Below are 25,834 nucleotides of genomic sequence, written 5' to 3'. Positions count from 1 at the left end.
CAAGGAAAGCCTGTGCAATTGCACAAAATAGGAAGTCTGCACTTCCTAATTTAGCCCCCAAAGCACGCACTTAGATGGGACTGTTGGGTTAACTGTGAAGGGAGGGAAAGGAAGTTTGTCATTGCCAATCTGTGTGTTAGCAATTACCAGATCATGAGACTTATATATTTTAAGAAAGAGAAAAGACTGACTGCAGCAGAAGTAAGAAAGATGAAGAAAGAATTTTCTGTTTTTCACCCTAGTGCTGTTTCTTGTCTTACTCTAGACTAGACAATTTTCATGGCAGGGATCCCTCTGGACTTTCATTTGTACATCCATAATGGGGGAGAGCGAGCTACCTTTATCTCTGTAACTCTTCGAGTAATATTTTGAAGTTTTTAACCATTTCAACAACAATTAATAATAAATTATAAGAACTATAGTACATAGAGTAAATAAAAGAAAACTGGTGAGAGTAGTTGAAGTTATCCTACATCCAAGGCAGCCTGGTCTTTTAATCCAACCATAAAACTTAGCCCAGTAACCTTCAAAAATAAACCTTAGGAAAGTTAGGCAGCATAAGGAAGAGACATGCTCAGGTTTGTGTTCTCAGGGATAAACTATGGGGGCTTGGATGAGTCCCCAGATACAAAATATAACAGCCAGAGTCTGTCTGTCCTGCACTGCTGCTCCTCCTCTCAATCCCCATGGTACTGACCAAACCACAATTGGCAGAGTTATTCTCTTATCAGAACTGCATCAAAAAGCAAGAAAAAAAAAAAGTATCATGTGAATAAGGGAAACATGCAAAGCAAGACAAAGAATATGGAGAATATCTGGGGAAACTGTGTGTCAGAAGGTGTCCATATAAAACCTGCAGAGAGTTAGGGGAATATGTAACTTGGTTGGATGGGAAGAATTTATTTTGCATTGCAGTTTAAAGGCAGAGGGGGATCATCCTGCTCTGATTTTCAAAGGCCAGTGTGTTTATGCTCTTCCAGCACCCTTACAAGAGAGGACAGCTGCTTCCCAGCAAACATTTTCCCTCCCTTTCCTTTCCCGTTGAAAATGTTTCTCCATTTTGGGAGACACATGCTGAGTTGCTGGTTTTATCACAGGATCTAGCTGTCAGTGAAAATCTCTGAGAGCTACTTGCTTGTTGAACTGCAGGAACAAGTAACAAGGAATCCTGAACACCAGAAGCTTTGCAGGCCATACATGCCATTAGCTTTCAAACTTCCAGTGCATTCTCTTATGCATCACAACATGTAATATCACTGACACAATCACTGATATTACTCCATATCCTTTCTAAACTGCATTGCTACAATGCCTCTGAAGCAGAAAGTTACATTTTGTAATATTTTAGCAAAACAATGTCAACAAGTCCTCCTCCCAAAATAAAAAACAAACCACTTTTAAATAAAAATTGATGAACTAATATTTAACTTTATTTGTTGATGAATCTGATACAGTGATTTCTTGTTAGTTCTACTTTGAAATGCAGTTTCAGAAAGCTGAAGATAGAGAAGAAATTGCTGTTTGAGTAGATATCCTACACATTTTCCCAGAACATGAAAATAAGTAGACTGTACAATTACAAAGATCTATAAGGAACACCACAGATGTATTAGGTTTGATTCACAGAATTCAATATTTTCCACTGGTCAGTGGAAAAGAAGAAAGTTAAGATGGGTTGCAGTTTCTTCACTGAAATCCAGGAAAGTTTTTCTTGATGCTCCTAGGACAAACTTTGAATACCCAAACTCCAACATGAGAGAAATAATTACACACTGGCACACAAACCTTCAGATCAGCAAATGAAGATAAATTTATGGGAGTCTAGGAAAAAAAAAAAAAAAAAAAAAAGCTTATTAAGACATTTTGAACAAATAATTAGCCTTGGGAGTGAGAACAGAGACTAGAGCAGGTCTGGGGGCTCAGGACACCTCTATTGCAGGCTGACACTGGCTTGCTTTGTGAACATGGCCCATAATTTTATTTCTCTATTTCTCACCTTCTCTGGTCTCTATGTAGATGTCTCTATTGCAGATGAATGGTAAAAAGCAGAAGAATTAACTAAGTACAGATTTTACACCAAAAGGTGATATTTATTAAAAATTACTCATTTCAAGGACACCTCAAAGACACATTGAAGGAAACTGCCTGCAGAGAGGGATGTCTGTATAACACTTACATTGTTTGAGTAGCACGTGTTCCTGGACTAGTGTTGTAGACACCCAAGTCATCTTTGTGAGTGATGTGCAACTTCCAAGGGAAAAAGTGCTTCTGAGAGGGGCTTCTTCTGCTCTGAGACACCATGAGTTCAACATCCTGGTCAGAGAGCAAGCGGATCAGATCCCCATCAGGGTCCCGGTAATTCAGAGCAATGTCATCTCGGCTAAACTCCTGCCTGGGAGAAAAAAATGGATTGATCCCCAGAAATCAAGGAACGCCTGGGAGTGCTGCATGATGAACAATATACTGACACTCTAATTAATTTGGATAAAAGCCACACAAAGCCTTGGGTGTCTTGGCTTTCTTGACAGAGCTGGTACTGGAAATCATATAGCCACATTCATTCTGTGTTGTGTTTAAGATAAGAGATCTGTCAGAACCAAGAACCATTTCCAGTAACACCACATAAATGGCACAATTAATCTGTGTGTTTGATAGGTTTAGGTTTACTACCCACTTTTGCCTACTTATTTTTGCTTTTTCTGAGGAGTGCAAAAATATTAGAACAGGTGTTCTATTACCAATATTTTCTTATATTTAATGTTCTAAATTGTTGATGTTCAACACCAGATTAATCTAGTTTAACACTAGTTTAACATGTGTTAGAAGGCCATATCTTACATCCTGAAGAAATGTACTAGCCAAAAGATGTTTTTATGGGGGTATGACTCTTCTCTTAGTACAAGAAACTGGAATTTCTATCCATCTCAACTGAGTCAGAAGTGTGTGTCATTCCTTACTCACTGGCAATCCCAAGAAGGACTAGTGTCTACACAGATGGCCCTGGGCCAGTCAAAGTGCAACTTCTTCAAGACACTTGAAAAGTATTTCATAGTTTTCACCAAAACATGGTGATGACCAAGTAGAATGTGGAAAATCTCCAGCTGGAATGACCTTGACAAATGTTTAAGTATCAAATGTACAACAACCAAGTGCTTGCATTGTACCTCATCAATTCCATCAGGTCTTTGAATGATGGAATGCTGCTCAGATCCTCTTCCACTGAGATATCCCTGTATATACAACACATCTAACCATTACATATCATGACAAGAGAATTGCTGGTGTTTCTTCAGCAGTAAACTGGAAGTCTGTTTTGTTACTACCTAATAGTGCTCATGGTCTCATCATAGTAATAACAGCGAATTTTATTAATTGTGTCTTCCTGCTGTGGTAAATCTTTTATGATCTTCACAAAAGCACATGGGAAAATCCCAGTGGCACCATCAGCAGTCCCCTGGAATGATAGGAAATGTTAGAATCAAGAAATCCATGCCATTTTGGCCATATGCATTAGGTTCTGGAATTAAATTAATTTACATAGAAACAACAGTAAGATTTTTCCACTATAATCAAGAAAATAGATTCTGTGGAAGTGACCTGATGGCATCCATACAGAAAGATTATACAATTACATGGTCAAATACCAGGCAGGGGAGTGAAGCAGTGTGTAAAAAATTAAAGTCAGATGGTTAGCAGGGAAGGCTGTGGTGTTTGAGCAAGCAGAGATATCATATCAGCAAACACACAGTATGTTCCCCTCATCCTTTTTTCAGAGCACTGCTGCATTACCCAAGTTCTCTCTAATCAGGCTGACGTGTGTTGTGGTATGAAGCATGAAGCATACATCAACTCAGCCTGAGGCAAGAAAACAATTAATCGCTGAAATGGAGTTTCCATCTCCTTTCTGTGGCCTTTCTGTGTTCTAATCACTTCCAAAGAACTTAAAAACATTCCAGCAGAAGCAAACTCAAATAAAAACTGAAGTCTGGAGGGCAGAAAATTTGTAAGCTAAAAACCATCAAGGAACCAAACAATTACTGATTTGGAATCTAGGGTTTATTCCTGACAGTAAGACCTGATTATGATACAGTTCCTCCCTGAAAAGAAGAGGCAGGTCACAAGGATCAGGAGAGCCCTTTCCACTCATATATTTCAAGGTATGCTAATAATTCAGTACTGCTATTGCAGCCTTACCTCCAACCAGTCTTTGTTTACTTTGCTGAGGAGATAGATCAAATCTCCCTTCTTGAAGCTGAGTTCCAGTTTATTGGTTCCAGGAAAATCAAACAGTGCCTGTGGAAAGTAATAACCTCGAAATTAAATCACAGAATTACAAAAGCAAATCTTCCTGTTGTGTTCTTGAAAAGAAAGCATAAAGCAGCAAGACAGTGTGCACTTTGTCATGGCATATGTATTTCTGGGTAAGGTCACACATATTTGACCGTAGTCTGCACTTCTCACAATCTCTTCTCCTATTCAGCACACACAAAACTGCTTTGAAGAAGCAGTGAAAGCACTAGGATAAACATGGCCCTGAGAGAGCTACACACAAAGATTCTTAAAGTGGCAGAACACTGAGCACTAGAGAAATAAATATACCTAAGCTGAAAGCACTTAAGAGCAAGTAAGACAACAGAGCTGAAGCCAAAACACAGCTTGAAATCCTGAGAATTGAAAAAAAATATTATTTCTCATTGCAGCTTTACAGCTTTTAGATTTGCTGCAAAATATTGCAAAGAGCCTTTTAAAACTGCAGAAATGTTGTGTCTTAATTTAAGGGTAACTAACTGTTGCTTTAATATCCAGCTTTCAGGTCTGTATGCTGAACTGGGAGATTTGGGAAAGCCTGGGAAATTGATGTGCTGTTAAAATGGAACTTAGATGCCCCCTTCAGAGGAAAAAATAAAAAAGGAGACAAATACATGTTACCACCCTAACAAAAGGTTGGATAGTTGAAGAGGCTGAATTATGAAAAATGTACATCTCCCCCATTGTCCTTAGAGAAAATGGTACCCATTTAAGTGCTTTTAGAGGAGCAAAATTGAAAAGGTGTTCTTTATTCTGTGTTGCAATGGTTCTTTTAGTCTTGTTAATGCCAAGAGTTCTCTTAATATAAAAAACCAAACAAAACAATGGCTACTCTTGTGCTTTTGGTTCATATTCTGCTTAATAGCTCTTTCAAAGGCCTTTTTTCACCTATTGAAAAGTTCTGGTAGATAAATTAAATATTAAGAAATTAATAGATTAAACCCAAGAGACATGACTCTTCCAAGACCTGTCATTCTCTGTGTAAAGAACAAAACCAACAAACCTCAAAGCAGATGCATGGGGTTTTTAATCTTACATGGCAAAGTTACATGTTTCAGGAAGCAAGACTCTGCTCAGACAAATACTGGTTACAAAGAAGTCTCATGTGCTTAAAACTGAGAAAATATGCCACAAAAGACAAGAGTATGGGCATTTTTCAGTAGAACACTTATTTTACAGAAAATACTGAGATGCCTCACCTGCAAAGCTTTTAAACATGTGCTGAAGTCAATGAAGCTGAAGCTTATGCTTGTTTTAGATTTAACTTATGGCTAGCACTATGCAAATGTGGACCATTTGGCAGTAAGCTGTACATGTCTCAGTTCTGAATATCTGATTTCACCTTCTTATTACTCAAGTGATGAGGAACAGAGAGCCTCTTTCTCTCCTTTGTTTCACTCCCTCTTGTTAAAATCAATTGTTTTTCTCTGTTGATTTCACTTTCTTCCCCCATGCTCTAATTGAAAAAGGCAACTTGATGGATGAGGTAGCAAAGTAAAGCAGAGTTTAATCTCCTGTCCTGTGACAGGTTGTGCAGAGTACTCACCTCAGCCCGCGGGGCTGCGGTGCGGTCCAAAACAGGCGCTGGATCTGAAATGCTCTTACTGCAAAGAAATGGGACAGCAGGGAGGTAAACATCCTCCTAAGTCTTTAAAAATGCCACACAGTCAGTAGTGCAGTGTCTGTGTTTTTACTATTGAAGGGGCATGTAAGCCATAGATCACTGGAGAAACTGCATGAGAATCTGTGCAGCACTGAAGTAAATAAATATGGATGCAGCAGCACTGTCCTAGTTCTCTCAGTTTCAGTGCAGAGCAGCAGCAATCTGATGGTGTCTGCTGCTGAGAACAGATGGAATTTTCAATACAGTCAGTATGCTGGACCTTCTTCCACAGCAGTGCTCAGTCCCCCTACTCTGCCTTCTGGGCATCATTGTTTCTAGCATTTATGGCATTTAATTAAAACTCTGCCATCATACACACGTGCAGTTTTTGCACTGTTTGAGGTAGGGGAAAAGGAAATGAGTCCATCTTGGGGATGCTGAAAGGAGAATTAATTTATCTGAAGGATAATGAAGAATGATGCCTAGTTAGCAGTTCTCCAAAGGGGTGTCAATGCTGCTATGTAGGACAGGCACCTGTTTAGGCAATGAACAGGAACAAATTAAGTATTCAGTTTCATTTAGTGTCTAAACCAGATCTCACTGAATTTAGTGCCTAAACTCACATTGACTTCAGTGGTGCAAGCCTATGTCCTTAAGCTTGGCCTGTGTATACTCTGCACATTATAAGAGAGATTACCATTAAAGAAATATAGGCAGATAGAGCTGGACAGTATTTTTAAAAAGCATGGTATACTCTAATTTCGGAATTTTCCTTTAATGCAAGTACCACATCCACTTAAAAATCTGCGATTACTGAAAACAAGAAATACTTTGTGTTCCCTCCACCACAAATTAGGGATTCATGGATTCACTTGGAAGATTTAGTGGTGATCCTCATCTCTCTCCCCCCAAGACTGGACAGCACCTCTTACATCAAGCAATGCTGAAAAAGCCACGTCAATCACTCACACTCGGCGCGTCCGTGGGCGAAGCCGTCTCAGCCTGTGAGGCACCTGCTCACCATCAAAGGTTGAGTGGTAGAAGAACAGCCGAACATCCTCATCCATCAACACCCAGGCAGGGAGGCAGAGCAGGTTCTGTGCCAAGAGCGAGCAGGAAGCAGAGTGTAACAGTGGGAGAGACCAATCCTCTATTTATTTACATGTAACAAATATGCTTCTCTGACCCACGGGATCACAGAGGATATTCATTACTGCCAGAAATCTCCCTCCTCTCCCTCCTCACTCAGCAGGACACAGCTGAACAGCTGACAGTCTCTCCTCTTTACTCCTGGAGTTGGCCAATGTATTGCTTCCCTCTTTTTGTACCTGATTTACTGCAGGAGTAAATTGCTTTTTGTGTTTCTCTTCAGAACATGAATAACAGTGAAAAGAAGGCAATCTTATGTGGTGGAAGTCTTGGCCAGTGCTTCAGACTTTTACTGATTTGAAGTTCAGGCCTTCAGTTAACCTGCACACAAAGGATATCTCTCCTTGATGTATGCTGCATCTTCACTGTAATTCAAGTACTCTCAGAAGCCCAGTTGTCCTGATTCTGGGTGTGAGAGAGCTCAGTTCTCTTCTTAGTGGCTGGTACAGTGCTGTGTGTTGGATTTAGCACGAGAATAATGTTGATAACTAACTAGTGGCTTGCTTAGTGTAAGCCAAGGGCTTTTCTGTCTCCCAAGTCCTGCCAGTGAGGAGCTGCTCAAGAAGTCAGGAGGGAGCATGGCCAGGACAGCTGCTCCAAACTAGCCAAAGGGATATTCCATGCCATAGGACATCATGTCCAGTATGTAACTGGAGGGAGTTGCCCAGGAGCCACTGCTCACTGCTCAGTGGACTGGCTGGGCATCAGTCAGCAGGTAATTTTTTTTGGATTGTGCATCGTTTGTTTTCTTTAGTTTTATTTCTCTCCGTCTTTTTTGTTACCTTCCTTCTAATTACAATCATTTACTAGGATAATATTTTACTTTATTTCAACTATTAAACTGCTCTTATCTCATGGGGTTTACCATTTCCCAATTGTCCTCCCCACTCTGTGGCACTTAGATGGTGGGTGGGGTTAAAGCACAACCCACACACCCATTCCTATTCCCTTGGATGCACACACCTGGAGATTCACCATTTCCTCATACATCTTGGGGGGTTCTGGTAAGGATATCTGCTGTATATAAAGACAGCCTTTGTGAACTGCAGATCCTACAGTCTGAACAATGTGGGGAAGAGGAGTTCAGGTTTTACCACAGTGTGGGCACTGTGTCTTCAAAAACAGTACAGAGAGAAGCAGATGCTTAGAACTCTAACAGTACTGTCTGTCTTAGCTGATTTCAGTGGCTAAGTATCTGCAGTGATCAGTGCATTCTTTAGTTTAAAATTAAATTTTACCTTTATGTAGACATTTAGGATAGGAATCCTGCTCTCAGCAATTTCCCTTTTGGCACCAACAAAAACTTTTCCTGGAAAATATAAAACCTGTGACAGTTATTGAAGAAACAAAAAAAAAAAAGCCAAAAAAAATAATTCATCTTTGCTAAAGAATTTTAGGTTTCTAGATGAACTTTACCAGAAATTATGGGACTGTCAATGGAACATGAGTTCTCTGGCATCCACAGCCAGGAATTAGTTCCTTGTCACAACTGCTTCACTCACTGCATTCCTCTTTAGGATAGCCAGGAGCTGAGAAAGCTGCTAATTATGTACTGACAGCTCACCTGGCAGCACAGGGAGTGTGCAGGTGAATGGGCTGTTACTGCTCTCTGGCCCATATCTCTCCTCCAGTTTGGTGTGAAGGGCATAGAACTCTCGATAGCGCCGGAAAATCAGGTATCTGCCACCCCCTTTAAGCTTTACTTCAATGACAAACATCTGAAACAGAGAAGAGGGATTCAGGCTGATGTTCATACTTATAAATACTCACCAAATGAATGTGAGGAATAAAATAGGAACATAGGATAAGTGCTCCATTAGTGGGAATATTCTCTTAGGAGCAGAGAGGAGAGGAAAGCAGGGCTTCAGTTAAGCATCTCCAAATTCAGGAACTAGGAGATAACAAGGCAGCCCCAGTGTGGTATTTGTGTGGGTCCAGCTTATGTATGAAGCATGTCCCTGTAGCTGCTTTATATTATATAATCTTAAAGGGAAACATGAAATAACTAGATTCAACTTTATGCTTACACACTTTTCCTCAGTAACAAACAAAATACATTAAGTAGACAAATACAAATATTTTACAATAAGATGCCTTGGACAGCTAAATCTAGAGACAGACATCTAAATGAATTGATTTTCAGAATTGAAGGCATTCGTACTTCTTTTTGACTTTAATGTACACAATTGCAGAAATTATGCTCTGACCTCCTTCAATAACTATTTTATTTATGTCTTGACAATATTTCTTTGTTCTAAAGGAACCCAAAATTTCCATGCACTGACCTCTGAGTCACATGGCAGCCAGATCTTCCAACAAACATAAAGGCAGAGCAACCAAACATCACTTTATTCCAGAGTAAAACCTGAATACTGCAGTGGCAAAGTTTTCATGAGCAATGTCTCCAGCAGAAGTCAGACTGAGCTGGTCATATTCAAATCTTCAGAAAATCTTAGTGCCTTTCCCTACTATTCCCTTCCTATGTGGTCTTTCTTGTCAACCTCCTGTGAAGATGGGAGCATCCTAACTCGCCAGTACCATGGAATAATGAAGCAAGACTTTGCCTTTCTACCCTCTGAATTACTTTCCCACTATCTTTTAAAGTACAGCATTCCAAGAGGAAACAAATCAGATATAAGGAAACAATTATGATGTTAGAGGGTATCCCCCACATTTCACTCAGAAAATTAATTTTTAGACTGAATCTGGGATAACTATACTCCATTCCAGAAAAATAAAGTACTGAGAAGTCTTCCACATGGAACTACTCATGCCAAAAAGCAATGACACCAGATTAACTGCATTTTGCTTCCCACAACCAAACCAGTCACAGGTGAAGGCATAGAGAGGCAGGATAAATCTCCCTTCTTACATAGTAATTAGTAAAACCTTTCTTCTCTTCAATATCTGCAATATTAGCTGAAACAGGTACATCATCTGGAAGCTGGTCAAAATCACTGTGAAGCAAGAAGAGAAGATTTAGGTCACTCATACTGGTAAAAGCCTTTGAGCCACACAGAGCAAATATAGGCAATATCACATTTTCTAGTCCCACATCAAGGCATTAGGAACTCATGGTGTCATTCTTTTCCTCTGGAGTTCTGATCTTGAGATGTCAAGTTTCAATAAGTTCAGCACAAGTCAGTGACCATTGTGAAGAGTCATCATGCCTGAAAAATTCCCCTCTCACTCCTAGGCTTGCTCGAGGAACAGGACTACAAAACAAACACTTGAACTGCTAAGCTTTTCCTGAGAAATGTGATCAGCTGTGGATGCATTCTTAATCCTTCCTTAATCTAGGAGATTTGCAATAAGAACTCTGCATCAGTAGATCTTATTCTAAGGAGATCATTATATATCATTATTGATGCTGCTATTATTACTGCATTACTGTAGGGAATAGGAAACTGTTCTGAGAGAAGAGCCTGTTATGCAAGGTGCTGTAGAAACTGACAGCACAAAGCTAAGTCCTAAAAACTTGATACTCAGTGCAGGATGTGTAAAATGTACTACATACATATAAGAAAAGAAACAATAGGATAAGCAGTAATAGAAAAAGAACAGAGAAACAAAAGCATAGTATTGTTTTATATCAAAACTAGCAGTGCCTACACCAGCTGTCAAAATGTTGTCAAGGTTTCTTCTAAACATCACAATAAAGCAAACCCTTAAAGAGGCTTGGATAAAAAAGAGTAGGCTATTAAATATTTGGAGAGAGACCTCCCAGCCACAGCAGGTAACATTCAACACAGAATCACAGAATATCTGGAGCTGGAAGGAACCAACAAATATCATTCAGTCCAACTCTTAAATGAATGGGGTCAAACCTATGACCTTGGCTTTTATCTCCCAGTCACAGCAGATAACCTGAAGCAAGCACAAAGATACTTGTTTGAAAATGTCAAAAATGTGTGAAGGAACACATGGTAGTAGGCAAGGTTAGAATAAGCTTTGTAGATCCTAGAAAGAGTTGGATTTGAAGTTAGAAGGAAGAATCCCTGCAGGAGCACCTAATGAGCAGCCATATGACCACACAGCCCTAGTCACTGGTCTGTACTGTCCACACAACAAAAAAAGCATGGATTGGCAGGTGTTTTTTCCTCTGTGACCTTCTCCTTGGTGCAACAGCTTTGGCAAGCAGCAGACTTTGCCTCATCTTTGCCTCAATCTCAGTGTTGTTAGAGGGGTATTTATATTAACACCTGAGTAAAAAGCATCTAGAATGAGAAAAAAAGGATAACAAATGAGATAAAGAGAGTCTTTTAAAAGGAACATCTAAGAAATGCCAAGCTGACAGAATGTGAAACATTCTGATAATACAAAAAAAAAAAAAAAAAAAAAGCAGTAGTTGTCTCAGTTTATTCTCTAGGAGAATATCCCAGGCAGGGACTTCCAGAAGGTGTAGCCCATCTGAAATGCTGGAGCAATGATGCAACACCCAGCAATAGTTTGCTGTACCAGGAGAATGCCGTGAATCAGCACCACCCACAATACTGTAAATACTACCCCTTACTGTGAAGAGGGATGTGGTTATGGAGACCAAGAGATATAATTAGTCATATCCAGTAAAAGGGAAACTGTTTTGCAGCCATAAAGAGGACAATGACCCACTATGTGCTAGGTGGTGAATATTCCCCACAAAAAGAAGAAAGTCCACTCCAGCATAAGAAATGGTCAGCTCGACCATAAGCAGCCTAATAGTGTGGAAGCTATGACAAGAAGAAGCCTTTTAGAATCACCAAAGATGCTTGCATCCAAATTAACCAAACATCACATGAGTTACATGGGGCTCGTGGGGAGGCAGGAGCAGGGAGAGACACATTACCTCTTTTCTCGCAGCTGTCGGGGAAGAGACATGGTTCTCCTTAAACCCAGATGACTAAGATCTATTCCTCTTCTTCTTGGGCAGTTCCTGGTTCAATAGGATGAACACAGAGCCAAAGTAATTCTCCCTACATGAAACAAGACTCCTTTGCAAGGCCTCAGAGATCTTTTTTCACTGTTTCAGTGCCAGACGATTTCTGCTGTACCTCCCCACCCCCACGGGTTTGAGGAAGTACCAGGGGGAAAACAGTAATAAAGAGAGACTGTTCTCTGATGTCTGTCATGTCTCAAAACTGCCACAATTGAGAAACTGAAAGCCCAAGAAAAAGCAGAAACTATGAAGCACATATTCCATTGCCCACCCTCCACAGAAACATTTGCTTCTGTTGAAAGCTACTATGAGTGGGCTCAGCAAAGTCTGCTTTGCCTCAGCGAAAAAGTCCCCATATACACCTCTACATTAATATTTGTAAACTAGGATAAATACTTCTGATCCCTTCTTGAGGCTCTGTGGTTCCCAAGGATCCTCCTTTTCACAGACTAAGAGCCAGGAGGTGGAGCTAAAGAATAAATTTTAAAATGGGAGCAGAATGCATCATCAGAAAAATCAGCCTTGTCAAGCACCAGGGCATTGGGCACAGGGAATGAGCTTTGAAGGATGGATCAATGAAAGTGAGGCAGGAGTTCTTTAAAGGCCAGAGATCTTTTCAGTTTCATGTGCCCAAAACAACCCACATTTGCCACACACAAAGACAAGGTAATGGCTCGCCCTGGCTTGTGCTCAAACTGTAGTGACAAAGCATTTACAGAACATCAGTTGACGATCTTTCAAGAAGAAAATAAAAGGAAGAAAATGATGAGGAAATCATGATTTCTTAACATTATGGCTAAGTTGTAACACAGCTTATCTGCCTTAGTCAAAAGCTGTTATGTGCATCCTTGCCTCTCCATTTCAGTGTTTGACTCCCTTCCATTTCCGTGTTCAATACATATTTGCCTCCTTCTCCTCCTTCCGCTGCCAAGAACAAAAATTCCCAAATGAATGGAGCAAAAATCAACCAGCATCCTTCAAAATAAATCTCTATTTACAACTGTAATCATCAGCCTTGAGAGTAACTGCATTGCATTGCATTTTAATGAAGTGAATCCTTCACCCATCTCCTTTCCATGGATAACTATAGGCACCATGATAGAATTTGAGAGGGGATCTAGTGTCTCTTGATTAGAAGGGATCAGGAGAACAAAATTCTGAGCTGTATTTTCTGAGTAATCTGCTATATAGCTTTGACAAGAAAATCATTGGAAAGGTATCCTAATTTTTTCAGATGTCCTGAAAGATAATCTAGATACAATGCAAGTACATCTTTTAATAGACAGAGGGTATGACACAATGCAAAAATACATGTTCATTGTTTATCAGGGGACGTGGCTTTTTGAAAACAAATTGACAGAAACTCTCAGACAAATTTTCTATGCAACTGCTTTGCTGTAAGATGAGTAAAACAAGCTGAAAGCAGCTTAATTTCACTCTCTACTAGAGATTACAGCTAGTAATGATACTAACATGAGAGAATAATGTTAAACCTACTAAGAATGTTTATGACTCTGCAGTATTTTCTTGTTCTGATCCCAACCAGAAAGAAGGCTTGCTTTTCTGACAAAAGGCAGATTTCTACCTCAGAAAAGTGAATAGCTGATTGGTTAGAGGGATCACCAAGGCTGTGAGACTAAGATTGGAAACACTGCTTTGACATGTTCTTCTGTGCCAAATCAGATCCTCAACTACCACATGTTTTCTTCCCATTTCTAGTATTTTTTTACTATAGTAGAAATTACAATTTCTATTATTCGGGCTGAGAGAATAAGCTGTCTCTAACCAAATACACATCTTTTCTCTGTTCAAATTATTATTTTATGAATGAAGTAAATAACCATTACAAAACTGACATCCTAATAACAGTACCTATGTCAAGAGATATGCCTGCACTAGGAAAGTTCCCAATTTCATCGGTCAGCTCTCAGTTTTGAGAAAACCCATTCATTCACTATGGCTGGCATGGTCATTGTGGTGCTATGCACCACCCCAAATACATGTGCAAGAGGAAGCAGGAATTCATCCAAGTGCAAGGAATACAAAACAAAAAGTGGTTCATTAAAGGAGACCACTAAGAGAATCCTCAGATGACTGAATCATGACCATATGCTGCCACCACTATATGCCTCTTCACAATTCACAATCTACTCTATTATTTTGGACATGCCTGTGGGCTGTGAAACTGTGGCCTTCTGTCCAATGCACCTGTTGTTAGAAAACACACATAAAAGGATACATTGCACCCTGGAAATCTGACAGAATCAGCCAGAACCAAACAACCAAAGAGCGTGAGGAATTTTAATGAAAAATAGGAATGTAGTCCCAAATCACTAGAGATACATGAACCACTAATAAAAGGTTAAACCAAAAAATGTAGCAGAAATACAGCACTACATGCCACATCTGCTAGGGCAGCAGCTTCTGTATCCTTTGCATGTCTCTACAGAATAATGGCTTCTCTCTAATGCACCTGACCTTACAAAAGTGCTGTGCAGTTAGGCTCAATCACCAGCTATAGAATAAATCTTTTAAGAGATAGGAGAAAGTGAACAAGAATAATACTGTTAAAAGATGCCTGATCTCATCCCAGACTGATCTGCAAAGGAAATAACATTTAGCCATCACTGCAAGGAAACTGAACATCAAATAGAAGCACATAGAGCAGAGCTGGTTTGCAAGGTACTTTCATTCAACCTATTGTTTTCTAAGGATATTTGGAATATTTGTTTCTGTACCATACACATCATTAGCAGTTGGATTCCTTGACTCCTGTGGTTGCTTGAGACTGAGCTGCAGCTGTAATAACACTGATTTAGGAAGTGTTTGGAGATCTTTTCCATTTTCCTTTAATAATATTTGTACAGACCACCAGCTTTACAAAATGCTTAAATAGACTTTTACAATATTTATTTTCAAATACAGCCATGTATAAACCAGCTATTATTTTTATTATAGAACATGAATAATTAATTGCAGTTCTGTAAATTTCTGGACAAAAGTTACATTAGATAAGCTATTCATGTCTGTCCTGCAATCTTTGGAGCTCTTTTGCAGATAGTGCTACAAAATCCTTAGGAAGCAGTTGGCACAATGATAAGTAAAAAGAGCATGTCTTTACTATATGCTTTCAGGACAGTTGGGAAAAAAAAAACAAACAAAACAAAACAAAACAAAATTTAAAAAAAATAGGGGGCATAAGTTGAGAGTCGAGCTAATTGCTTTTGCATTCTTCATTTGATAATGGCTCAATTCATAGTGTCTGAATGTATGGATATTCTCCCTGTCATGCATTGTGTCAGGATTATAAAAGCCACAGGAGTATGGATTGATAGAATTTGGAAATGTTCTTTGAATTAAATCTGGACACAGTTTCTATGATTGCTTTTTTAGGATGAAAAGTAGCTAGTAGGTATTTGCAGAAAAAGACTCTTTTCATGCCCTGCTGATATAAACACAACAAAATAATCCATCTTGGACTGAAGAAATTTAAAGGTCAGCATCTACCACTGTTCCTAACAGTGAATTGAATGGTGTCATTTCCAGAATAAATTATTACTCAACATGGAAGAGATTTAAGGAACCAAATGTTAAAGAAAGAGCAGCATTTTTTTAAATTACATTCTTCTCAGAACATCAAACTAAATCATATACCTGAATCTTGGCTTTTTCACCTCTACTGCTTGAGCAAAATAAGGAATAAGTATTGCAGGGAAAAAAGTAAAACCACCCCAAAATTGGGGTTTTTCTTTTGACATTATCAGTATTTTGGAAATATGAAACCACCAGTACCATTCTGAGGTTTCACTGTTCAAGATTCAATAGGCAGATCTCACCAGCTTTTCTTATGCAAAGCAATATCTCAAGCAGTATTATGATCTTCCTCTCAGTGGAAAACAATTCTTCTTTTGAAATAAACCTGCTTCCTTCAAAAATCTTCTAAAATATACAGGATTTCTTCCTGATAGAATAGCATCACTCAGATTGGAAGAGTTAGAAAGAACTTCTTCATGAGCAATGGAGCTTTTTATTCTTGCAGAACTCAGATGGATATTTGATATCCAGGACTAGACTAAGTGAGAAAAATGGAAGCTCAGAAACAACAAGAGGACATTTTTTCATTCAGATGACATATCACTTCCTGGAAAAAAGAGGCAAATCAGGAAGAAATAGGGCAGAGCTTGTCACTGCTATTGTGCATGACAGATGTGGGCTGGAGGTGGAGCCCTGTGCTCCAGTCAACTTCACCAATGTCAAAATCTGATAGCTGGCCATTGCAGACAAAGAAGCAGGAAAGTTCCATTCAAGCACTCCTGAAAGAGCTATGCCTGCAACCATCCCTCCAGAAATTTAAAACCTAGTTTTAGTACACAGCAGCAGTGCACCTTTGTGGCAGGAGGGTTTTTGTGCTTTAAGTCTCCTAAACATCTTGAGAATCAAAAATCTGGCAGAGTTATTACTACTCTTTCACAAGTTAAAAGACCTGTTAAAATTACTCAAAAAAAATTTATTGAACTTCCCCAAATGGCAGAGCAGGGTTGGGATTTGCTAAAAATTTGTGGTGATGCATTCAAATCAACCTACACTGTTCCTAACAGTTTAATTTCCCCATTAATTTGAAGAAATCCTGTGACCAAATTGCTTTTACCTTATTTAGAAACTTTAGATAAGTGTCTGTAGGTAAGTGAAGTTTTCTGAAAAGTGAAGAGAGACAGGCAGCACTGACCAGTAAATAGGACCTCAAGTGGGCCAATTCTCCCTATGAAGGTTTTATCTGTCTCCTAGGAATACACAGGAATTATGAAATGGTTATATTCCCAGTTTTGTCACCTCAGGTTTCTAAAGGTAAGGTAATAAATCTGCCCCTTACTGTGGACCTAGTTATTACTGGTACAAAGGTACCTCCTCATTTGGGACTCAGCTATATTTGGATATGCACTTTTACACTGGTATAATTGTCTTTACCCTAGGGGACTTGTACTACTTAAGATACACTGATATAGTCAAAGAAGCACAATTTTCTGGTGCAGAAATATCCAGTTTGCTCCTTTTAGAGAGTTTATGGCTCATTTTCTAATGGTTCATAAATTGGGACAATATTCCTTAATAAAATCAGGGGGCAAGGGAGCTAGAGATTAGGATAGGCAGGCAAGTGGCAAATATAGAGGCAATAAATAGCAAAGTCCTGTGATTTTCAAAGTTGTGTTCTGTCTATTCCTCACAGTGTATACTTTCAGCCTGCCTCACCTACCAGCCTTTATTGCCTCAGCCTTCATTCCCTGAAAGATAAACCTGTGGAATTAATGCACCAATTAACATTTCAACAAGCAATTCAGTCCCAAATCAGTGGCTGGACTGTCCATTTCAAGTGTGGAAGGCTGGAGTTTATGTCTGCCATACCCCAATAGGCAGAAGGCTGCCTCATTATGTGAAACTGGGTCTGAACAAGAGACTTCTTAATTAATTGCCATAGCAAGTTCAGCCACTGGCTTGCTGTGTGTAATTCCTTCTGCCTTAGCTTTGCCATCTGTAAAGTAGGGCTGACTAAGATTTGTCTCATGAGGGGGGAGGTGAGAAGGAAAAATGCTCAGTAGAGGTATGATTCTTAGGGAAAATCAGGTAAAAAGTGAGAAATTACAACCATTATCCTTTGCAACCCACCTGCTCTCAAAATCACCTGCAGTGCAAACAGAAAATATAAAAAGGTTGCTCTTTTAAAATGTGCCAGTAATGCTCTGATGCCAGGCCTTAGAACAGATTCCCAAACCCTCAGAAAAGACTGGCTAAATTATCACATATGTTAAACAGCAGTAGCCAACAAGCCTGTGCTACTGCAGAAAAGAACAAGGAAAGGAAATGAAGGATAACTTTCTGCCCAGAGTGATATTTAATTTTGGAATACATCGTCGTGCTAGTGGATTGCCTCAATAATCTGAGCTTAACAAAGGTACTGGAGAACTTTGAAGTTGGGATTTCAATAAATGAGTATATGGTAATGGTAACAGCCTAGGAAATTCCCTGTCTTCACATACTCTTTCTTTTTTCCTGCCTCACAGGATGGCACATCTGAGGCTATGCTGCAAAATACATCAGCTAACTAAGCCAGCTGTAAAAACACTTTTTTAAAACCACAGATCAATTTCCCAGCCCAGCTCACAGCACAGACATCAAGATGATGAGGAGAATGAATGGGGAGGAATACATTAAGCAAGCACTGCCTGATAACTTTGTCTTACAAAAGCAGTCTGGTCTGACAACACAGTAAGTATATGTGTGTACACGTACAGCCCCAAATAATTCACTTTGTCTCCTGACAATCCATCTCCACATGCAGATACTGATGCAGCCTCTTTCACACATATGCTTCAGGGCAATCTAACAGTGGTGTGGCAAGAATTTTACCACTTTTATGATGTATGGAAGAAGCCAAAACACATCTCCAAACCATGACCTTTGCTGTAATAGCTTTTCTGAATGAGACAGCAGGTAGAGAGGTAGCATCTATAGAACACAGTTCTTGAGTAGCTGGTCCTCTCTCCTTTTTAGTGCTTTTGCCCTGTTTGCCATCACTTTATTTATTTGCCACCAATTTATTCATTTTTCCAGATTACACTACAAACAACTTGTACAAGCTGTTGCACGATGTGAATGCAGTGCCATAACAGTGGGTTTCTCATCAGGAATCATAACACAGGTAGGTGGAAAAGAGGGCAGAAAACCGTATGTCAGCAGCACTTTTTCATGATTGAAAAGTGTTTTCCTTGTGAAAAGGCTAAAAGAAAACTTCAAAATAAAGGAAAAGGAGGAAGTGAAGGGGGAGGGGGAGTAAAAACCAAACATGCCTGTGACTAAGACATACAAAAAAAATCTATTTACTACCCAAAAAATTCATAGTCCAGACAAGGTGGTTATGGCACTTTCAGATATGTCTGCTGAGAAAGAGTAAAAGCTAGAGGGGAATTGATGTCCTGTTCCAGTTCTTTCTGTTCCACATCTCGCCTCTTGAGTTCTGCTGAATGTGACATTTTTCCCTGGCACCTAATACACAGAACTCTGCTGCTAATTTTGTGCACAGAGTTCTCATGCTGTGTAATTTGAGGCCAGAGACTCCTCCAGCAGCCTGGTAGACGGAGTGCACACCCTTCAACACTGCTTCTGCTGCAGAGAAAGGGGGATGGGACAAGGAAATGAGCCAAACAAGAAACAAGAAACAAGCTTCCAAACTTGTCCAAGATGTTTAGCCAATTGTTGGCTCTTAGATTTACTAAGGATCTATCTCCAGCTTGCCCTGTCCAGTTTGTCAGAAGATCCATCCAGTGGATTTGCCAGCAATTGCAAAGACTCAGTCAACTTAAGAAACACACTCTTCCCAACTTTTTCCTGTGTTAGATTCTGTCCAGCTGATCCAAAACTAAACCAGGCTGATGGCCACAAGGATCTTTTAGTACTATCCTGCTGAGATAGTATAAAAACTGATTTCTGCAATATTATAATTTAGCATTTGAAAGAGAATCTGTTTTGTCTTCCTCCCCACCTTGCTTAACATCTCTGCATCTCACTCACAGAGATAGTCTGCACTGTAATACATTCTCCTTAAAAGAGAATGGCCAAGTAACCTTCAAGACATGGGCTGATGTAGTCAGTAGGGGATTGAACTGGATGTATTCCCATTAACTAACCAGGAAAAAACAGACTCCCCTCTTTGCTTCCAGTGCCTTTTAGTGGAACTATCATTTTCCACAGGATTGAATTGGATCCATTTTCAATACTACTTACCCCTTCCTTGGTGCTGATATTGCCAGAAGGAGAACACCCCACACCACTCTATCCTCTCCACTCCAATTTTCTTTCTCTTGACTGTATCAAAAACAGACAGCAAAGGGACTGCTGGATAAAAAGAAAAAAAAATCAAAATAATATTGATAACAGAATTATATTAAGAACTTCTTCTACTGTAAACACTATGTCAGAACAAAATAATCTGCACTGCCTAAAGATTTCTTTGGATGGCACAGTGTCATTCTCACTAATGCTTCTTCTTTGATAATTATTTTGACCAGCAGTACCAAGCACAAACCTGTCTGGAAAAAAGGGATCTCAGGCCCTGCTGTACAGCGAGTGCTATGATAATCCACAGACTCATCTGAGACTAATTTAAATCTTTCTTTAGAATTTAAGAAGAGCTGGGACATCTTCTGCTGTTCACCTGCAAGAGAGCATCATGATCTTTGACATCCAGAGAACTTTCTTTGAACTTTCTCTGCAGTTCATCTCATTGTGGAATGTGTGCCTCTGTAGAGAGAACAAGGGAGGGAAGGCTGGGAAGAGGAACATAGTCCTTTATTCTATACCTAGGAAGTCAGATAAACAAAAGATTACACATAAAAGTCAGGTAACTTCATATACTAATCTATTACAACCACTAACATGCTTCACTGAAGAAAAAAACCAGAATGAGAGAAAAAGTAGGGACAATACACAGCTGACGAAAAGAGTAACATAAAAAGTAAAAAGAGGGATGTGTGGAAACAATCAAATGTAGAGGAAGAACTGGGAAGAATCTATTCTTTCTCTAGAGAAATGCAGTGCATTTCCAAACTTGACCCACATGTGTCTGGCTATCTAATTTATGAGATGTGAAGCTGACCACCCAGAAGGCTGGCTATAAATTATATCTCTTAGATATGCCAATATGATTTACATTAGGAGATAGGAAGGGAAAACTGGTGAATCTTGACCTTACCCTCTGTGGAACTGCCTGGAACATACTCTGTTGGTACCTGAAAGTCTGCAGATGCCCTAAGGTAGTAATATTCCTTGCCAAGACCTCTGCAGCATAAAAGGTAATAGAGGAGAGCCATTCCTCCACTGTCTGACAGCGTGGCTGCCTAGCACAGCTACAGCTCAGGTCCACAACATTTGCAATTTTGCTGACCAAACTTTGCTAAAATCCTTGCTTTTTTCTCTTCTTTCATAGATCTTCTGTATTTCTCACTATATACTTCCACTTCAATTTGTTGGGTTTTTGTTTTTTTTTTTTTTTACAGTAGCAAAACAGTAGCCAGGAGGTCAAGAGTAATTATTTTTCTTGTCTAGTAACTAACTGCTCATGGGGCTGTATCTGGAATACTATCACTCAAAAACCAGACAAATAGTGAGAGTCTGATAGAGCTCAACCAAGGACAAATAAGGCTTGAGCACATGATATTCAAGGAAAGGCTGAAGTAAATTACTTTGTTTAGTTTAAAAAGGAAAAGACTGGGAGGGAGATCTAATTGTTACCCCAACTAAACAAAGTGAGATTAAAGAGCAGACACAGCTAGACTCTTCTCCTAGGTGGACAATGGAAGGACAGGAGACAGAGTTGCACAAGCGAAAAAAATTTGAGTGCAGATAAGAAAAAATAATTCAACAAGACACTGGAACAAGGGCCTAAAAGACTATGGGATCTCTGTTATGGGAAATGTGCAAACTTTGACTACACAAGTTTAACCTATCCTTATATTAGGTCATCTTTGAGCTATTCACTGCACATATGGCATCTGGTGGCCCCTTCTAACCTTACTTATACTATGTTCAGATACCAGATGCTATCTTCAGACAACCAAAGTCTCCATCAGAGTTACTGGTCTGCTGAGACAATCTGCTCGACCTAAATTAAAATCTTACACGCATTTGGCAACCATGAGCATTTCAAACAGTCTATGATATGGTGCAATACAATTAAATTTCTTGTATTAAAAAAAAAAAAAAAAAAAAGGAAGGGGATTAAATCCAAGTTCCCCTAAAATCAACACTTCTAAAATCATTACCTTTAATAACATCATAATAAAATACATTTATGCATATTCTCAAATTGGATTGGCAGAAAGAAGAAATCAACTGGTCTCCATGCCTTGCTTATACTTCTTATTCATCTGCAAATTATTTTCTCTTTGATCACCAACTTAACCTTCATCACCATTTTCCCCTGGTGGCACTCATCCCCCACTAATCCCATCTTCCCCCTCAACCTATTTTCTCTTCACATAACTTTTTATTTCCTTTATTGATCTCAACCTTTGTTCTTCTAGTCTTGGACCTCTGAGCTGGAAAATAATTCTTCAAGGCACCTCCCCCAAGTAGCAGCTAATTATTTGGCTTTGGGCCTGCTCCTGCTTTGTCAGCTCTCTTGTCATCAAGTCTATCAAGTGTGTGGAGAAGCTTTGGAATTACCAAGAACTGGTAATCTCAGGAAAAACCTGGTCTGCATTAATGAGATTGTAAAATAATCAAGAGATCCTGATGTGTAAAGTACCTTTGAGCAGCCTTCCTCAAATATTGCCTGACACATCAATATTCAGTCCTTCAAAGGGAGGGAGGAGGGAAATATGTCTGTCATGAAAATGAATAGAGAGACTAAAATTATGCACCACACAAGCACTAGACCTTCACTAATTTTATTAGCAATTAATAAATTTCTTTGGGTTTTCTTTTACCTTAGTAATTTGCCTCCCATAACTCTCAGTCTCTTTATTCTTGCTAATGCTGTGGCCTTTAGACATCAAGAAATAAAACAGTTATAATATTCACCATGCCTGGCATGCTGACACAGTGAAACAAAGGATGAAGAAACATCTACAAAACTTGAAATTGAGCTCTTTAGGCTGTCAACTAGTGAGCAGTCAGAAAGGCTGCAGAGTTTTATAAATAGCCCTAATTCAGAGTACAAGAATCACAGAAAATAACACTTTCATCACATAACTACATAACTCCAACTGGTATTTTAGAGATATAACTTGAAAAGTCAGTGGCATTTTGCTCTCAGTTACAGAAAAGTTACTGTTCACGTATTTTGAATGCAAGACATGGGGCTTACCAGTCCACCTACATCATCATGTGAATATACAAAGAGTTTATCAACATAACAGGATTTTTTTTACTAGAAAAATTCTTAGTTCCTTTCACTCTTGAATCCATATTTTGATTCATCAGAGCAGATCTATATTTCTGATCTGAATACTTTCTTTTCAACTGTTGTTGCAAAGAAAAAAAAGTTTGAAAACTAAACACACTTGCTTGACTTGGCAATACAGATCACATTCTTACAGATGACTGTCTTATGAGTTCACAGTCTATCAGATTTATCTAGGCTAACAACAGACACTCTGCTTTTACATTTAATCCTTCTGCAAATCTCAATAAACTCTTTGCTGAAATAATAGCCATCCAGCTGCTAAACCCACAAGATAATTAAACAGTCTATGAAAGGGAATTTCTTTTTAAGTAGATTGAAATGTTATCAAATGATTACTCCCTCTTAGTTTGAATAATAATTATTCAAATGCTTTTTTCTTTTTAACCTTTTCTCATGTAAGTTCTCTCTGGGGCCCTCAGGCAATAGAAAAACTAAAAATTTAACTGTGGGATAGCAAAAGGCTATGTGAAGGCAGGAAAAAAGGCATTAAATAGTTACTTCATTCTCATTTAAGTTCCAAATCTATCTTCAGAGGGACTATTCATAGTCCAAAGTTAAGGATAAAGAAGACTGTGCAAGATCACAGTGCCTTTGGCATAAGAATAGTTTCTTGCTATGAGACAACTATATATATCAATACTTTTAAAAGGCCCCAGTTACAGTTGGATCTAGAAAATTTGATGCAGTATAAAACAAGTGAGAAAGAAACATCTAGGAAGTGAAACTTTTAGTAATTTCCAGTAAGTCTATTTTCCAAATAAATACCTGACTGAGTTCCTTGCACTGATTTGGTTTGAGTCTCCATTTTGACCATATATATTAAATACTGCTTAATACTACTTTATGAACCACAGAGAAATTTAAGAAGATGTGGTAGCCTTGCTTAAGAATGTACACTTGGATTAATTCTGCCAAAGAAATCCAAAGACTATATAAACATGATGATCTATTTTTAAAAAATTGTGAAAATTTTTGAAGGGCTAGCAAACTGTGTAGAAGCACAGGAGAAGGGTGTTTGCTATACACTACTGATTCCAGTCAAGATACCCCCTCCTTCAGTTTGGAAAGGGAACAACTCCCTTAAACACACATTTGGCTTTCTTTCCCCAAGTGCCTATATCTACAAAAATCACTTCTTATCCAAAACCAACCTATTTACTTCTCTAAAATATGTCTGTATATGTCTGTATGGTGTGCTACCATTCTAAGGGAGAGTCTAGCAGATGTTTTTGTTTTGCTGTCTCATCTTCAGGCTCCTTTTAAGGAGCTATTAGTCTTCCCTAATCCCCCAACTAAATTTATCAGCAGTTGTTTGCAGCCAAGAGTTAAGCTAAATTAAACTTTGAAAACCCTGTACAGTGTATCAGATGCACTTCTGGTAGGGGAGCAGAAAGTTCCAAATGTTCCACTTACCAAAATGTAGTAGAACTATGTGTTTTTTTTCTGCAGGCTTCTCAAAACTTCCACATATTTTTCAAGATAATGACAACTTCCCTGATTTTATAAGAGCAGGAATTCAGCTATTGAAACAACTTTTCATTTAACTCTACACCAGGTATGTACTTCCTTTTTTCACATAGGTACATGCTTTCCTCTACAGGTGTAGATTATGTAGGGAGGAGGAAAACACACACACACACTTAGGTTAAGGCTCCATGCATGCTTGAGGCATCTGTTCCAGCTGACACCCACAGTGAAAAGGTATTTATCTACATCTCTCTCTCTCAGCATGTGTGTATCTGTTCCCCAGTCTTCATCCTCACACAATCAATCACCCCCTTGTTTGCTTCTCTCACGCAGTCATAAGTACTTACCAGAACAGATATTCCTGCCAGTCTCAGTGAGTAATAAAATACATGGTGTTTTAAAACTTTGTCTGTCAATACTTGGTTAGTTTTGGTGACAATATATGATAATTCCTCACTCCAGAACTGTGGACTTCTGTGGTTCTTCTATGCCAGAAGATGGACAATTATGTATCCCTACATGGACACACAAAAACAAAACACCACAACAACAACAAACCCTCAAAAAAACCCACAAAAACAAAACATAATACGATTGTCCAGTATGTACTCTTTCTCACAAAAAAAAAAAAAAAGCACACACATAAAATATGGATGCTTATGAAGAAACAGCATGAGTGATTAATCTTTTACCTGTTTTTTCTGCCTTTAGATTACAATCTAAAACATCAGTAGTTTTCAACAGTCACTGATATCTCTCAAGATATGAGTACCCACAAGGATTTACAGTCTCAATGAAACTCCTAACCAACTGGCATTCTCTCTACAAAGTAATTATTCAGTGGTACCATTTGATCCCCATAACTGCAGTTCCTGAGAAAAGCTCTAGAAGAGGATCATACTGAAATCTCCATTAAATACACCACAAGAGTCTCAATGACAACTGTGGAAGATGCCTCAGACCCTCAAAAGACAACCAAGTGGAAACTGCAGCTCTCTGGATATAAAAGCAATTCTTGAAAACCAGGTTACTACTCTAAACTGGTGAAATAAAACCAAACCTTCTCTCCCAAGACTTCATAGCATCTACCCTGAGGCCAAATCAAAGATTTGTTCACAAAATCATTTGTCTATCCCTTCCACTAGTTTTGTTTTGGTTTTTTTCAGGAGAGAAATTGCGTGTGAAAAGTGTGATTTCTGCTGTCTTAATTCCCATGGCTACTAGAAACTGCTAGAAAGGGAACTGGGCACATCACACAAAATGTCAGGTTAACAAATACCAACACAACAGCTCAGAGAAATAGACACTTTCTCACACCTTCATCCTCCCATATCACACTAAAAGAAAAAAAAAAAAATCAACAGAAAACTAGCCAAAACCATGGAAGGCAATCAAATACATCCTTCAGAAACGTAAGCTCATCTAAAAATAGGAT

At 38.9% G+C, this 25,834-nt stretch overlaps 1 protein-coding gene and 1 long non-coding RNA gene across 2 annotated transcripts; both read right to left on the bottom strand.

Moving 5' to 3' along the window:
- Window positions 1–1,410: 1,410 nt before the first annotated feature.
- NCF4 (neutrophil cytosolic factor 4) lies at window positions 1,411–12,185 on the bottom strand. The gene is made up of 11 exons (XM_056514560.1): window positions 11,886–12,185; window positions 9,933–10,017; window positions 8,625–8,778; window positions 8,299–8,369; window positions 6,881–7,008; window positions 5,855–5,912; window positions 4,195–4,293; window positions 3,324–3,454; window positions 3,165–3,230; window positions 2,177–2,392; window positions 1,411–1,821 (listed from the first exon to the last, which is right to left on the bottom strand). The coding sequence occupies exons 1-11, from the start codon at window positions 11,915–11,917 to the stop codon at window positions 1,812–1,814; spliced, it is 1,050 nt and encodes a 349-aa protein (XP_056370535.1). The 5' UTR covers window positions 11,918–12,185; the 3' UTR covers window positions 1,411–1,811.
- Window positions 12,186–19,759: 7,574 nt separating this feature from the next.
- LOC130265468 (uncharacterized) lies at window positions 19,760–24,951 on the bottom strand. Its single transcript, XR_008842611.1, has 3 exons — window positions 24,747–24,951; window positions 20,182–20,326; window positions 19,760–19,862 (listed from the first exon to the last, which is right to left on the bottom strand). It is a non-coding gene; the product is annotated as an uncharacterized LOC130265468 (long non-coding RNA).
- Between the last annotated feature and the right edge of the window lie 883 nt (window positions 24,952–25,834).

Source organism: Oenanthe melanoleuca, chromosome 1A, assembly GCF_029582105.1.
Source record: "Oenanthe melanoleuca isolate GR-GAL-2019-014 chromosome 1A, OMel1.0, whole genome shotgun sequence".
In the NCBI taxonomy this organism is placed as follows: domain Eukaryota; kingdom Metazoa; phylum Chordata; class Aves; order Passeriformes; family Muscicapidae; genus Oenanthe; species Oenanthe melanoleuca.
The sequence above is the reverse complement of the archived record's forward strand: the minus strand, read 5'-3'. Positions and strand labels throughout refer to the sequence as shown.